The following is a 16217-nucleotide window of genomic DNA, read 5'->3' as shown; positions in this document are numbered from 1 at the left end:
GACTGAACCTTGTAAACTTCATCGTGAGTGCGACCATCTAAGGTTTGTTTGTATACATAAGTCTAATAATAGGTACCGGGTACCAGTAGATGGTTATGTACTAGATATCTCCCGCACCAATAGCAAGCATGTGCGCCTCGACACGTGCTTCTAGTGTGCCTCAATAGCCCGATACGATTGCTCAGCGTGCCGCTCCTTTCCTATCCCTGTTTCCGGCAAGGCTAGGAGCCTGAACCATTGCAGGCATGTCTAGTCCTCATTGGAAAATGAATCGTAAAGACATATTTAGGAACATTCATAGAGCAAACCCCAAGAAGTTAACGTGGCAGCAGTCAGCGACTTTACCTGATCAACATCTGCTCTTCCCACGGCTTCGCAGCCACAGCATCAAACTGCTTCATGCCCTCTGGCCGAAAGCCATTGAGGCCATACGCGAGCTCAGCATCTCCGAACGCCTTTAATATCGCTACCGTTGCCATCCTTATCTGCATTTTCGCAACATGCATGCCAAGGCAGACCCTGGTTCCGCCGCCAAAGCTGAAGTTCGCTTCATTCATTTGTTTGGAGGCATTCGACCATCGGTCTGGGTTCCAGGTCTCTGGATCGGGGAACACAGTCTCGTCGCGGTGTATGCAGTAGTTGATAGGGCTGACCGTCAAATCTTCGGGCACATAGTGACCACAGATGGTACGACCGCCTTTTGGCTATAGCGGAGATCAGCTCCATCTCAGGAACACGTAACACGTCAGTTGGGGTTGACTTACCACACAGCGCGGAAGCGGGCCAGGTGCTGAGCCGTAGACTCGGAGAGTCTCAGTCATGACATTGTCAAGATACGTCAGCTTGCGGAGTTCCTCATTATCTGGGGCTTCGGGCAGATTTGCATTCTCAATCTCCTTCAGCAACCTCGAAAGAGCTTCTGGGTGGCTGTAGAGGGCCCACAACAGGTACAACAAAGTAATTGCGGTCGTGTCTGTGCCGGCGAGCATGAGGATCTGGGCATGGGACACAATCTCAGCTTCCGGCGGCGCGCCCTCCCCCTCTGCACCAAGCACTTTGTCAAGCAACATGGCCCGCGGGTTCTCAGTCTCGGCGACATACTTCCGATATGCATCAATGCGGCTCGTAGCACCAGCCACAAGTCGAATACCGGACTTTTTGATCTCAGTGAAGGGCCAGACAGGCCAGTTTATGGTTGTAGAGTGAGGCATGTCGGTAAGGGCCACGCGCAGAACATTTAGCGGTACATGATTCCGGCTATCCGTGACATACTGACTTTCCTGTAATCATTAGCCTTACGCACCAGCCATTCCATTGAAGTAGCATACTTTGCCTCTTTTAAGCATATCAAAGGACTCGCCAAAGCTTAACTCTCCCATGACGTCTATGGTGAAATAATTCAGCCATTTCAGGAGATCCACGTAGCCTTGCGTCACTTTCTCCTTCTTCATCTGCGAAATCAGCAGATCCACATTCGTCTGTATGATGGGCTGGAAGATCTTCAAATTAGATTCTGACAGGGAATGTGCCAGCAGCTTGCGCCACTTGGCATGAAAACGAACATCAGTGGTGCTAAAGATGGTTTGAGTAGGCGAGAAACAGAAATTCTCGTAGAAGTCTGTCTTCGTGTATCCACCTCTGCTTTTGTGGATTTCTTTTGCTGCTTCTGGATCCGAGACGGAGGCTTCAGTCGGACTGATTCGGACAAGCGGACCTGGTTAGAGGTCAGCGTATGCATCGGGTTGTGTTGAGATCGGGAATCTTTGCACCATATTTCTTGTGCAGGTCCTGAAGATGGTACATCCGTGTACCACGAGCGATGTAATATGCGACTTGGATCCCAGTGAATTTCGTCCAGACCGGGCCTGGCAGGTGTGCGAGAGGTCCTCTCAACCCGGTGTACAGAATATACTGATGCAAAGTCAGAGAGACTCGAGGACCAAGACTTTCCCAGGATTCTAACAGACCAATAAGGGGACGGTTGCCAGCAGGGCGGCCGTCAGCGGCAGGATGCCTAGTTCATACATCTTCGGCACAACAGTATAATATAGACGCTCGAGGCTTTCCATTGGAATACTACCGTATTGTAGTAAGTAATTTGAAGTCTGTGGGCAGACGATCCAACGGAACATTATTATAATCCGTCGGGAACCACCGTAGACCTACGGCAGGTTACGCCGGCTCCGAAGCAGCTGGGCATCCCTCGGCATCCAGAGCTCCCTTCCTTTCCCGCTGTTGTTCATCGCGAGGGGAATGGCCGTTGCATGATGACAGGTGGAGAAGTTGTGGTGGATGCGCCATGATCCATATAGAATAAGCTCCGAATATTATCATAGCGTATCCGTTAGCGTATCCGTTAACCACCGGCCACGGACAATTATTCATCTCATCTCGCCGCCTCCGCCTCGGCACCGGTACATATTAATACTTAGTCAGCTACCGAGGTGTGCATAGCTTAAGATAATGGAGCAAGAAGAATTAAATTGTACAGAAGATGCAGGATGATTAATCAAGGTTCTAGGCCCCTGTGAGCACCTGACTAAGCTACTGTAATACACGGGGTTTAGGAAGGCGGCCGCACGCAATCCACCACCACGTATACAATATACTATTCAAATAATTTATCGCACTTCTTGCCTTTTCTATTCTCTTCATATTCTTCTTTTCATGCGTTTCGATCTCCATCAGACATGTATTTCTCACTCTCTTTAAGCTTGTCTAATTCTTTTCTCTGACGTTTGCGATAGCTGCATATCTCGCCACCTTCGAATTCGTTCGCTCGGAGTTATACGTCTTTGGAATGCCAGCTGAATGGCATTAGACTTTGGTACGGGCGCCGACTTTTTTATCTTTAAATAATAGTATTTTATAAACTAAAAATGAATCATATTCATAAGAGAATTTCTATTTGGATATCACGTTCTTCTGATGCGCCACCTGTTGCCATCTACGGGTCAGGAAATTTAGGCCCATAGGATATTTTGGGGGCAGCTTGTCTGGTTTAAATTTCAGTTTTGATTTGGCATATCTCCCTCACCGACTTCCTGCATTTCTCAAAAGAATTGAGCATTATGGCTGTGCGCTAGATGACGCTGGCACGTCGCTCTATATTGTTCGTGAGCATTCGCTTGAATTTCAGAAGCTTCAGCCCTGGAACTCGCTATTAACCCTTCGTCTGGTGAGACATTACTAGCGTATTAGCCACAGCTGTGGCATCCAATAAAATTACAGAAGCCATAATTTTATGCCCAGCCAACCAAGCGAGACCCCCCTGGCCACGCTAGTAATGTCTCACCAGACGAAGGGATAGGGCAGTCTCGTGCACGTCCCTACTGGACCGGGCGTAGCCGAGAAAAAAAAAAGGAATGAAACTGAGGAAAAATCAATCCGACTTTCAGAAGATATTTAGTAAAAGTTGAAATTTCTTTAAAATATTTTCTAATAATTTTCGTTGTGGGGTGGGGTGGCTTCCAGTACCTGTAGATTGGATTTTGGTGGCGTTCGGGTGGTATCAATATTTTCGGAGCCGGAAAAACATAACGCCTAGCCGGAGAGCTTGAGTGAACAACCTCTTCTCTTGTCTTCTTTGGTAACCTAACCTACGCTAAGATTCTAACGTTGGAAAGAATACTCCGAGTAGAGTAAATGAATCAATCAATCATCAATACTCCTTCTTTGCAGAAAGCTAATACAGAAAGCTCTTCTCCCCTCATCTTAAACCTCACACCCCTCCTTTCCTTACGCTCGTAAGGGGAAACGCTACCTTCGACTCTATCGTTGAGCGCATAATAAAGTCCAACGACCTATCCATGCCCATCTGTGTCGTCTTCTCAAGCCACTTCTCCACCGACCACACTTCCAGCTCCAAGCCCTCCCGCTCCTTTATCACCTGCTGCATGTTGGAAACCTCGAAGGCCCCATTCGTACAGTGATTCCGCACCACAAAGGGCGACGCCCTCGCTCCCTTGGGTCGAAGTTCAAGGGCAATCTCGACGATGTCTCGAGCAACATCTTCTACTTCGATTTGATCCAATTTGCCAGGCCACAGCTTCGCTTCTAGCTTGGGTAGTGCTCCAAGCTTCCTGCTGTACTCATCAACCGTCCGCATCAGCGCCGGCTCCGAGCCGCCCTCACCCACCATGGGGCTCGGCCGGTGCACCACGGCAGGCACCTGAGCTGAGAAACGCTCCAGTAATGTCTCGCATATCCACTTGCCTGCCGCATAGCCGATGCGGTTGCTGTTTTCCCGGTTGAGGTCCTTTGGAGGTCGCAACTGGGCGGAAGAAACCTCAGCCATCTCGAGTTCGCCAGACGGCTGGAGCATGGCGACAATGTTGGACGAAACAAAATGCATTGGCACTCCACGCCAAGCCGCCATGGCCAGCAGTGCCGGCATGGAGGCCACGTTCGTGGGACGTACAGAGTTGTAGGACTTGAGGAAGTTGACCTCGTACGCGGTGTGGATGATCAGGTCGGCATGCTCTGAAAGTTTATTGAATTCGGTCTGCGACAGGCCAGCTCGTGGCGAGGCCAGGTCACCTATGTGCTCTATGATCTTGGGGTGCTGGACTTTGACGTGGCGAGGTTTGCCGCTAACATCGGGGCGGATCGCGATGCAGTGCACCTCGCGGACTCGGTGGTCTAATACGAGTTTTTGGAGGATATGCCCGCCGAGAAACCCGGTTGCGCCAGTAAGGACGACGATGAGGTCGTTGACGCGACCACTGATTGAGCCATTCATTCCAAGTGTTCCATTAAGCTTGGGGTCGGACGGGATCAGACCGTCCACCTCCGCCAACAAGGACTCCACCTCCTTGTCCCAGTCAATATCCGTCTCGGCTGCTGTTTCATGGACTCCATTCTGAATTTTGTTGCCATCGTGTAAACTCTCCCCGCCCTTAACGCCGTTCGTGGTTGTGGGGCGCTGCCTCCCTGCTAACGCGTCCCTACACAGCTGCGTGAACGAACTATTATCCGCCAGGATCTTCAAGACGGGGATCTCGACGCCGACCTCCTTGAGAAACCAGGAACGGATCTGAACTGCAACCAGTGAATCCACACCTAGGCCTGCCACGGGCATATCCTTGTCAATACGGCTGGTCTCGACCTGAATCATAGTGTGCAGCTCCTGAGCAAAGCACTTTTCAAGCGTCGCCTGGGCAGCGGCCTCATCTTCGGCCGCATCAAGTAGCTCCTTAACACTCTTGCCGTCGTGCTTACTTTGCTGCTCGCTGTCTTCGCCGTTCCGGCCGGCCAGCAGCTTGTCGTTCTTCGGGGTGAAGTAATGCCACATCCGCGGATTATCTCTCCATATCCCCGCGGTGCCTGTCCTAAAGTTACAAATAAGCTCAATCGGGTGTCCCGATCCCGGCTGCCCGACCCGTATCGCATCCGCCAGTGTATCGTGTAGATCTGTCTCGGAAAGCTTCATGAAGCCCAGGTCCCACGGCCGATCGCCCTTGGCACGATGCCAGTAACCGAGACCAACAAGCTCAGCAATATGGATCACCGAGGCTACCATGCCGCGCCGACGACGCTGAGCGGCGAGGCTCGTATTGTACATATTGGCAGCGGTGTATGCCGCCTGTCCTGAATTCCCCAAAATGCATGTAGCCGAGGAGAGGAGAATGAAGAAGTCGAGATTGCTCTGCGGACCGAATACCTCGTCGAGGTTGCGTGCGCCCTCCACTTTGGGCGCCAAGATGGCGGCGAAATCGCTCCATGATTGATTGAGGAAGAGACGATCGCGCAATACCATAGCGCCATGCATAACACCACCCACTGGAGGCATGGTGGATTTAATATCATGGACGAATGCATTTAGGGCCTTTCGGTTGGTGATATCAAGAGGCACAACGCGAACCGTTGCTCCCTTGTTGGCGAGATATTCAACTACAGCCGGCGGCGTTTTGGGGTTACGGCTGGATGTGACAACGTACCGGGCCCCGTGTTCGACCATCCACAGACAAATACTGTTGCCGACATCGCCGCCAAGGCCAAAGAGGATGTACGTCTTGTTCGGCGAGAAAATATTTGGTTGCTGGTGTGGGTGTACATTGCGCGTGGCGATCTCCAGAGTGCGCCAATCAACAAGTTTGTCGGGCCTTTGTAAGTCGACCGTCGAAGATGCCACCTTTTCTATGGGTAAAACAGCCGTATGATCGTAGTTCGAGGTCATAACTACTGCCATAACCAGATGCTGCTTGAGAAGTTGTCGCAGCTGCGGACCGTCAAACGAGAGAGCTAGCCTGTTCGATCTCGAAGTCGAAGACCCACCCATCGTCATTTCAGGGCTGATATTGGGCATCCTTGTTGTCTCCATGAGCTTGTCTATAGCTTCATCCACTGGACGCCGGCGTCCCTGCTGCAAATTGACGAACGCCTTGACATTCCGCGGCCAGATTTGCCACAATGCATTCAGCGTGATATACGGATGAATGAACTTCACCTTCTTGCTTCTGGCGATTTCTTCATCTGATGTGGTCAGGTAAAGCTCAACACCTTGGCGATGAGCCGCCTCTTGCATGGCTCGAGTCCAGCTGCTGTTTGTGCCGTGCACCCAGATCGGCCCACTGGATTTGCTCACAACATCCTCTGAGATGAGGCTCACCAGAAGCTGGTGCAGTAGCTGGCAAGGGTCTTCAGGAGACGCGGGAAATATTTCCAACCTGGATGCGCACAAGACTGAGGCGTTTACGGGGGACAGAATGATGGCCTTCTTTCCAGACTCAAGAACATCTCCAACGCACAGATATGTCGATTGCCCATCGGATGCCACGAGCGGATAGGCTGAGGAGGCAAGTACTTGTATATGCGCCTCGTCATCGCCAACAGGATGCTGAGGTACAGGCTCAAGATTCAAGACACCATCACGTCCTTCGGCAATCTCAACTGTGAGAGGCAGACTATTTCCGAGCACATCATTTTGGCGCACCCCGGAATGAGTGATTTCGAAAGCCGCTTTCTTCGGCTTTGGTAGAAGCCTCGGGATGTATAGGGCCCCATCCCGCAGCGCAATTTCGGGCTCGGTGCTCCACAGCACTTCAGCGGCCTGTGGTGTGCCCAGACAAACGAGTCGCAGGAGCGCGGTGGCGATAATCTCGGCGTCAACCGCTTCGCAGTCGTCAATGTCGACGAGCTGAAACTTCATGTCAGGGTTCTCGAGCCAAACAGTTCGTGCCCACCCGACGCTCATATTGACAAAGGGGTCGTCTTCGGCGCTTGAAACAGTCCAGAGGGCCGCCTTGGCATGCCGGACGATCTCCTGTAGTCCCCGATGGCGCTGTTCGTTCATTCCATCGAAAATCGGGGTGTCTAGGTCAGTGAAGCACAGAACCGCTGTGTTGTTGGGAGCCTTGACGCTACTGGCCTTGAAATCTTCAGGATAGGTGATGCGCGTGACATTGCCAAACAAATGACCCACCAGTCGTTCGACCTTATCGGAAAGCCGAGCACCGCGCGAGGATGGCTTCTCATCCCGTAGGATAAGGAGCTCATCGAGTCGTGGAAGACCTGCTTTGGAGTTGAGCGGGTCACGGATGGTTTGAACTGTGTCATCTACAGCCTGCGACACCATGACGCTGCTGTAGGGGGTCACACTGGCATCAACCCCGGAAAAGCCCACCCTCTTCAGCACGTCGCTCCATTCCTGTACGGTGGTACTGGGCGCCCAGACACGGCCATCGTCAAGGCCAAGGAACCAGCCCGGTAGAACGCCGAAAAGTAGTTGGAAAGTTGTAGTGATGCGCGTGTTTTCCATCAAAAGCAAGTGTCCACCGGGACGGAGAAGTGCTCGGCACTGGCTCAACGTGTTGCTGAGCCGACGGGTAGCATGCAGTACGTTGGATGCAATAATTAGGTCGTACGAACCCAATTCGAAGCCCTGAGTTGATGGATCATCCTCGATATCCAGCGTCTTGAAAACCATGCGGTCGCTGTACTTGTCAAAGTCCTTGCGTGCCTTTTGAAAGAAGCTCGGCGATATATCCGTGAAGGTGTACGAGCCCATGCGTCCTTCGAGAGCGGCCAAAACGCCCTTTGTTGAGCCTCCAGTGCCGGCGCCAATCTCGAGCACCCTCATGTGCGGGTATCGGTGACATAATTGGCCAACAAAGACGAAGAGGTCGTGGTTTGTGTCGCTGATTACTTTCGACTCGCGGTAGATCCGGTCGTGTAAGTCATCCTGCTTCCACACTTGCAACGCCGGTACCTGTCCACGGACAATAGGCACGAGATTCTCACCGACAGTCAGAACAGCCTGAAGGTCGATACTCTCGGCAAACTCTTTCCCCCAAGCCTTCACCATGTCTTCAGTGTCATTCGCCCAGTCCTGCTGCGCTAACTCGGACGTTCCGGCCTCGACCTCGGGCACCAAATGCTCCAATACCCAAGTCACCAGGTGACGATATTGCCACTCCATTGAAGGCATCTCGTCTGTGTGAATCTCAGACTTCAACCTGCGAAGATAGAAATAAGCTGCGCGATCAATGATCTCTGTCAGAGCCCTCGTCTTCGCCGTCATAACGGCTTGCTGGCTCGGTTCGATGCCGGCAGAGACATCCCGCACAAAGTCGTGCTTTGCATATAGCGCGCGGTCGTTCCAACTCTTTTGGCCGGCTTGGACCCAGCTGGCACATCGGAGGCCCCGGACTTGCATCTGTGGGTGCCCATGGTCCTCACAAAAGATGTCCACGTCGCCGGTGAAGGACTTGGTGTCGGTGCCTGTGAGCAGAGCGTCGGCCGTCAAGAATTCTTCATTGCCCTCGTCTGGGCAAGCCCACATGTTGACACGGACGAGGTTGATTGAAGCGGGTAGGTAAGTGGTCCAGAGACGTCCGTCGCCTGGGAAAGAGAAGGCCATGAAGATGCCTTGGACAGCTTGGTCAAGCGTGGCGGGATGGATTCGGAGCGAGCTATGGATGCTCTTACACTTGACTTCGGCCTGGTTGTGACGGCGCTTCAGTCCTACAAAACGGAAGTCTCCATAGTGCTCAACACCCGTGATCTTGCGCACCTCGGGATAGAGCTCTTCCACGTTGACGGTCTGCATCGGCAACTGATGTGGGATCCGAGAAGGAAGCGCGTCTTGGCAAGGGTCTCCGAGCACAATGTCAACGCGTCCCGTGAAGTTCACCCTGCCACTGGTAAGGCGAGCATCCGAGGGCGCTGCCTCGGTGGGAGCGCTGTAGCAGGCGTACTCGGCCGAGATGCAGTCGCTCGAACTACCAGTAGTACGAATAACAAACTCGACATCCGTTCCCGGCGAATTCTCCTCTAAAGAAATAGCCCGATGGATCTTGATTTCTTTCAGCTCAACCAGTTTCACTGACACGTTCAGCTCAGCAGCCAAGCGCACCGTCGCCTCGTATGCCATTGAGACATAGCCAGCACCGGGAACGATAACTTGCCCCTGGAACTTATGCTCCCGCAGCCAGGCCATTTCATCCAGTTTGAAGATATGTCGCCAGCGAACTTCACGCTTACTTCCCTCGCCATGAGACGTGCCATGACCCAGCATCATGTGGCGTGGGGCAGAGCGGGTGCGGATGGCCTTGGACTGCTGGGACTCGTGCCAAAAGGCCGTTCTGTGGTCCCAGCTATAGGAAGGAAGGCCCTTGAGAACAGTAGGTGCTCTCGCAGCGCTTCCTCGGAACGCTAATTGCAGAGAGTTAAAGTCGAAAAGTGGCTTTGGGCACGTGTACCTTTCCCAGATGAAGCCTATGGCGTCCGAAAAACTTTCCAAGGCATTCTGGCCGCGCTTCAGCACTCCGGAGTAAGGCAGCTCATAGCCGATAAGGGACTTGATAACTTCATTCGCAGGCCCTTTCAGAGCTGGATGGGGGCCAATCTCAAGCACCATGTCGTGGACGTGGTCCTCGGTGATGGCCCTGCGCACTCCCTGTGCAAACATTACGGGGTGCGTCATATTGTCAACCCAGTATTGGCCCTCAAGCTGCCCGTCAATCTCGAATGAACGGCTCCTGCCGTCTGATCCGTACACGCTAGAATACCACTTGCAGTGGTAAGGGCCATCTTGAATAATTATGTTGCATCTGCGCAGAGACTCCAAATAGGGCTCTGCGCAAGCCAGCATATGGGGTGAGTGGTAGGCTGCGTCCACTTTGAGTGTACGCGCAAAGGTACCCTGTGCATCAAGACGCTGTTGCGCCTCATCCACGGCATCGGCGTCGCCAGATAGAGTACAGCTGCGCCCCGAGTTGTTGGCAGCGACGCAGATCTTGTCGGCTCCAATTTCTTTACAAAGAACTGTGGCCTGCTCGAGTGATAGACCAACTGCAATCATCTTACCCGGCAATCCGTCCGAACCTTTCGCCAAATTGGTATACTTCCCTCGAAGATACGAGACTCGGATAGCGTCAGACATGCTGAGATAGCCCGCAGCATATGCGGCCGCCACTTCACCACTGCTATGGCTCACAATCCCGCTAAAGGTGATACCAGCCGCCCGAAGAAGCTCAGTCAATGCGATCTGCAAGGCAGTGCAGAGCGGTTGCGACACGGCGGGCTCCTGGACACGGGATCTTGCTGGGGGGGCGCACAGCTGGTCGGCGAGAGACCATTCTGGACCATCTGGCAAGTCGTCCAGACTTTGCTGCATCTGGCTTATGGCGTCGCGGAACAGAGTACAATTCTGATAAAGCTCCTTACCCATCGTCGGCCATTGCGCACCCTGTCCGTTAAAGATTCCCAAGATCCGCAGAGGGAACTTCTCTGATATGGCTCGTGCGCGATTTGTGTTGGCAAGGCCGGTACTATTTCCCAGCTTTTCGGCCAGTTGCGCCGTAGAGATTGCCGAGAACGATGCTCGAAACGGAAAGTTACCCCGGCGTGATAAAGTGTAAGCTAGGTCGACGAGCTTTATATCAGGGTGTGTCTGAAGGTGCTCTCCAAGTGCTGCAGCCATGGCTGCTAGCGATCCGCTTGAGTTGGCCGAAATCTGCATAGGGAGGCCCGCACCATCTTCACGCATGCCAATTGTCTGCAATGGAGAAGCAAGGCTTCGCGAATCTAGCGACCACTGCTCAACAATGGCGTGCACATTGGCGCCACCAAATCCAAAGCTGTTCACACTCACGCGCCTGGGCACACCAAGTGCTAACGTTGGCCAGGGAGTGATTGTGGTAGGCACACCGAGGGCGTCATAGAAAGGCTTAATGGCAGGATTGAGTTCCTTGAAATGTAGGTTCGGTGGAATTTTGCCTTGTTGCACGGCCAGAGTTGCCTTCAGTACGCCCGCAATGCCCGAACCGGCTTCGAGGTGGCCGATGACGGTTTTGATAGATCCCACATATACTTTCTCTTTATCCGTACCCTTATATCCTGTGGGAAACAAGGCGCGGTGGATTGCCTCGGCCTCAAGTGGGTCTCCGGCAGGGGTCCCCGTTCCGTGTGCTTCGAAAAACTGCGGCCGGCCCTCTGGGGTGGTTACGTCCAAACCACATTTGGCGTACGTAGACCGAATGAGGGCCGTCTGCGCCTCGGCGTTGGGCAAGGTAATACCTAAGAAACATCAGTATTGGTCGGGATCTTGCTAGGCAGGTCTTTGCCAAAGCTTACCTCGAGTTCGGCCGTCTTGGTTCGTACCCGTGTTGCGAATAATGCTCTCAATGTGGTCGTTATCCGCGATGGCTTGACTTAGGGGTTTTAAGATCAGAGCTCCGATGCCCTCGCCACGCGTGAAGCCATCTGCACTTGCGTCCCACATCCAAGACCTTCCATTCGGCGAAAGCATGTGCAGCTATATATCAAAATCAGCCATGTAGCTCGAGTTCACATGTTCCATAGGCCACGTACCTGACCTAAACCAATAAAGGCCTCGGGCCCGAGCAACATATTTGTTGACGCTGCAACAGCTACCTTGGTCTCGCCGGCCCGGAGAGCCTGGACAGCCAGATGCAGCGCGAGCATACCCGAGGAGCAGGCTGTGTCAAGCGCCATTGATGGCCCTGTCCAGTCAAAGAAGTAAGAGACGCGATTCGCGAGAATGGACGCGGCCGTGCCTGTCAATCCCGACGGATGATAGTTTTCGAGGTCTTGTGCCATCATACCCCCATAGTCGCCACTAGATCGTCCGACAAAGACACCCGTGTCAGAGCCCCGCAGGTGCGAGATGGAGTATCCGGCCGATTCCACGCCCTCGTAAACCGCTTCAAGCAGAAGACGATGTTGAGGGTCCATGGACTGAGCATCCCTTGGGGAGAGACCAAAGAAAGCATTGTCGAAAAGGCGGATATCCTCTTCCATAAAATAGGCACGCTGGGTGTGGAAGCTCTGTTGTAAACTGGGTGAGCACCCAAAACCGAGGAAGAAGGCAAAATAAACTCACTCCATGATACGATGGATCAGAATTATAGAATGCTTCGGAGCCGAAGCGGCTTGCCGGAACTTTTTTCACGAGGTCCGTGGGCGTGGCCAGCAAATCCCACAGCTTGGATGGCGATGAAGCACCCCCAGGAAATCTGCAGCTGGTGCCTATGACTGCAATGGGCTCGGGCTCGTCTGCAGAGTTGGACATGATTCGTTCGGTTTCCAGAGCAAATACAATAGCTGAAGCGCAATTTAGGGGTTGTTGGACTTGGCCGAGCTGTGGTGGACGGTTGTGAAGTTCTATATAAGAGTGGACCCGCCGTAGTCACAATGGTATCACGACCGTAACCGTTGAGGGAATAACGGTTCAGAAATGCTCGGCCAGAATGTTGATGCAAAAAGAACTTGTTGCCAACGCCTGCAAGCTGTAGTCCTTGGAAAGGCATGCCCGATCTGTCTGTATATGTTCAGCCTCGACCCCTCCATTAGGATCCATTCCTCGAAAGCAGCGTCAATTGTCTCCCTCAGGCAGGGCCCCGGATTTCGACACCGGCTCCGGTAGGTGTAAGCATGCTCCACTTTCTCCAGAACAATACCGGAAGGCTCTCGGAGCAAAGTAGTTATTAGTAAGCCGGGCCGGCTGCTAAGATCGACGGGCCGGAGAGTTTGGAGTGGATCCCCGTGCCGTGCCGATTTCCCCGGCCGACCTCCTCTCAGACGCAATTCCCCAACGGAATCTGTGTAAAAAATCTGCGTAATACACCGAGGGGGACAAAGATCAGAAATTCTGTTTGTTTCTGCCAGAAGAGTTCTGATTTGGTTTTGGCCAAGACAGCCCCGGGTTTTGGCTCCGAGAATGCGCTTCGGCCTATACATTCCGACCTACAGATCCCTTCATCGAACATATATCGTAGCTAAACATATTGGAATCTTGGGCTTAGGCTTATAGACTAGAAAACTTGACCCCCATTGTCCTAGCATCTTTCTTCAACTCACCTCTCCAAGAGCCATGGCCATCGACAAAATGCACGGCCTCGTCGGCGCCGGCTCTGGGCAATACCGCCTCGCCTCGAACCTCCAAATCCCCTCGCTGCGCCCAGGAACCTTCCTCGTTCACGTCCACGCCGTTGCCCTCAACCCCAGTGACGCCAAAAAGGCAGACTATTCCAACGTCCCGGGCGCTACCTCGGGCCACGACTTTGCTGGGACCGTCGTGCGCGTTGCCCCGGATGTGGTACCGCGTTTTCAGGAGGGGGACCGCGTCTTGGCTGTCGCGTATGGCATGCATGGCGAAGATCCGCTGAGGGGCGCTTTCTCGGACTACGTGCTGGCGACGGCGGACGTAGCTTGCAAGATGCCTGAGGGAATGGGCTTCGAGGAGGCGTGCGCGATGCCGACGGCCCTGGCGACAGCCGGGTTAACGCTTTTCCACGAGCTGAGGCTGCCGTTTCCCGGTACGCAGGAGGCTCGGAGCATGTCAGGGACGCCTGTGCTCGTGTCTGGCGGTGCCAGTGCCACAGGCACTATGGCGATTCAGTTGTTGAAAAGGCAAGTTGTGGATATAATAAAAAGCTTCTCTCGATAAGATCACTAACTTGGCACCCCAAAGAGTTGGCCTCAACCCCATCGTCACCTGCTCACCCGCCAATAACGCTCTATGCGAGTCCTTCGGCGCTATTGCCTGCTTCGATTACCACAAGCCTACCTGCGGCACCGAAATCCGCTCCTACACAAACGATAGGCTCGCCTACGTCCTCGACTGCGCTACAGAAGCCTCCACTATGAAGATGTGCTACGAGGCTTTCGGCTCGTCGGGTGGCAAGTATATTGCCCTGGAAGCATTTTCCACAACGGTGCAGTACACCCGGCGGGATGTGGTAGCGGGATGGGTTATGGTACCATCTATGTTTGGGGAGGGGGTCAAGCTGCCGGGGGCGTACGGGCGGCCCGTGTCAAGCGAGGATAGGGAATTCTCAAAGCGGTTTTTTGAAATGGTCGAGGGGATGCGGGGGGAAAAGGTTATCAAGAATCATCCGGTTGAGCTGAGGGAAGGGGGACTAGGTGCGCTGACAAATGGAATTCAAGAAGTGCGTTTGGGACATGTGAGGGCGAAGAAGTTGGTGTATCCTCTGCTCACGACGGTATATTGATTTGAGTGAGGGAAGCTTTCAGCTCTGTATACAAAATCAGACCGACCGCTTAATGATTCGAGTTTCAGCCATCTCTGAGATAACATAGATAGCCGCTGAACCTTTCTACGTGATTGGGCGAAAGCGCTGTTGACCATATTATATATTATGAAGAGAGCCATTTGTATGATCTTGAATCCGGTTAATTCACAGCAAAAGTAGTCACTGCATAAGACAGAGACTGGATACAAGACAATCTCTGGACCTACCGGTAAGTGGAATATAGTGGGCTGAACCACAATGCAATGAAATTCTCGTGTAGCCCCTAAATTTCAATGTGGCATCAGCTAACCTCAATCCAGTAATCTATAAGATGTATTGTTTTCCTGTGTCTAAAGCCCGATGGAATAACTTTGTAGACGGCTCTGCCACGGCAAATACTTCGAAACCCACGAGAAGGATCTGGATTATCCGAATGGTGAGAAATGATGAGTAAATGAAGACCAAGATCTAGAGTGGGATGTTGTTGTTCAACTCAACGTATAGATAAAAACAGTGGATCCAAAAACGATATCTGGGTTGTTTGAATGGTCAGACCTAATTACATTGCGAGACTTCCTCGCAGTGGATACCAAAATTATATTAGCGTGGTTTCAGACCTCTGCGCGGCATGAGCGGCAACCAAGCAATGCAAGAAATCCAATAGCAAACAGCAAAAAAAGTTTCCTAATCCACCTTCTATATATGTAGTGCTCTGGTAGCCTATTTCATCTCGTAGCCTCAGAGAGCAAGCTCTCGAAGCAGATCACTAGAATACTACTGTAAAGTTAAGGTATTAATATAGAACGGTCTTGTTTGGCTGGACAGAAGCCGGCTATAGAGGTCTGTGGGGAGGGTATCTGCGGCATCTGCAGCAATATATTAGGTGCGGTGAGACATGTCCAGCGCTAGCAAGGGGACCTGGCTCAGGGCGAAAAGGCGATGAATGACTGATAAGTTTATAAGCAAAGATACACCTGTACTTGTAAAGAGGGTGGAAGCATCGGCTTGGAAGCCTGTACGTAAGTCATATGCCGACGTGCTGTTGCCATTTTGAGGCTTTTACACCTAAAAGTTTAAGAGACAGGGTGCGCACGTGCATTCACTATAGCAACACCCATCCCGACATATAGCTGCAAGTACAGCCGTCCAAGCCGATGCTTCCACCCTCTTTACTCTCCCCCCCCTAATTAAATGTAACAGTGGGTCCCCGCAAAACCAGCCTGGCACGGTCCAGTTGCCATACCAAAACACCCCTGCACTTGGACCCACTGTTACATTTTTTAGGGGGGGAGAGTACAGTCTAGCGCCGTGCACAAATTTAGCGGGAGGTTCGGACCGTAAAATACTCCATATGGAGCCCCATAACGCCACATGAGATATTGCGTGCGTCGCCAAGCCCACGGAGCAAGGAGACGAGGTACCCTTGCTACAGCTCTCCTTCAGGGCATCATTTCAGTGTGTGATTGCCATCGCAGTGACATACTCTTATATGTGAAAAAGAAGCCTAGTATCAATATAATTGCGTCTGCTCCGGAGCAGAAACCCGTGGATCATCCTGGCCGACTGATTGGCCATCAAAAAGCATATTCCAGCTTATTTTGACGCACCCCCCGATTGCACCCCCCCACGGCAGTGGCCCTCGGAGAGCCCCCGGAGATTTCCCGGAGGGGAACAATAAAAAAAGTCGGTTAATGCACAAGTGAGTTGTGAAAGAGGGGG

At 52.6% G+C, this 16217-nt stretch overlaps 3 protein-coding genes across 3 annotated transcripts; 1 reads left to right on the top strand and 2 right to left on the bottom strand.

Annotated features, from left to right (window-relative positions):
• Positions 1–29: 29 nt before the first annotated feature.
• K444DRAFT_617927 (putative cytochrome P450) lies at positions 30–2286 on the bottom strand. The gene is made up of 5 exons (XM_024881222.1): positions 1968–2286; positions 1770–1911; positions 1329–1714; positions 765–1280; positions 30–704 (listed from the first exon to the last, which is right to left on the bottom strand). The coding sequence occupies exons 1-5, from the start codon at positions 2025–2027 to the stop codon at positions 342–344; spliced, it is 1467 nt and encodes a 488-aa protein (XP_024731478.1). The 5' UTR covers positions 2028–2286; the 3' UTR covers positions 30–341.
• A 2692-nt stretch (positions 2287–4978) lies between these two features.
• Positions 4979–12535, bottom strand: K444DRAFT_539285 (polyketide synthase PKS; the record flags this gene model as incomplete). Its single annotated transcript, XM_024875614.1, has 5 exons — positions 4979–6180; positions 6229–11520; positions 11578–11758; positions 11815–12291; positions 12347–12535. Coding segments are annotated over 5 exons (7341 nt in total), but the record flags the coding sequence as incomplete, so codon positions are not given.
• A 401-nt stretch (positions 12536–12936) lies between these two features.
• Positions 12937–14637, top strand: K444DRAFT_107627 (GroES-like protein). Its single transcript, XM_024870297.1, has 2 exons — positions 12937–13875; positions 13937–14637. Exons 1-2 carry the CDS (start codon positions 13337–13339, stop codon positions 14475–14477), a joined length of 1080 nt encoding a protein of 359 aa, XP_024731476.1. The 5' UTR covers positions 12937–13336; the 3' UTR covers positions 14478–14637.
• The last annotated feature ends 1580 nt before the right edge of the window (positions 14638–16217 follow it).

The sequence above is a fragment of the Hyaloscypha bicolor genome (genome assembly GCF_002865645.1).
Source record: "Hyaloscypha bicolor E unplaced genomic scaffold K444scaffold_129, whole genome shotgun sequence".
NCBI lineage: Eukaryota > Fungi > Ascomycota > Leotiomycetes > Helotiales > Hyaloscyphaceae > Hyaloscypha > Hyaloscypha bicolor.
The sequence above is the reverse complement of the archived record's forward strand: the minus strand, read 5'-3'. Positions and strand labels throughout refer to the sequence as shown.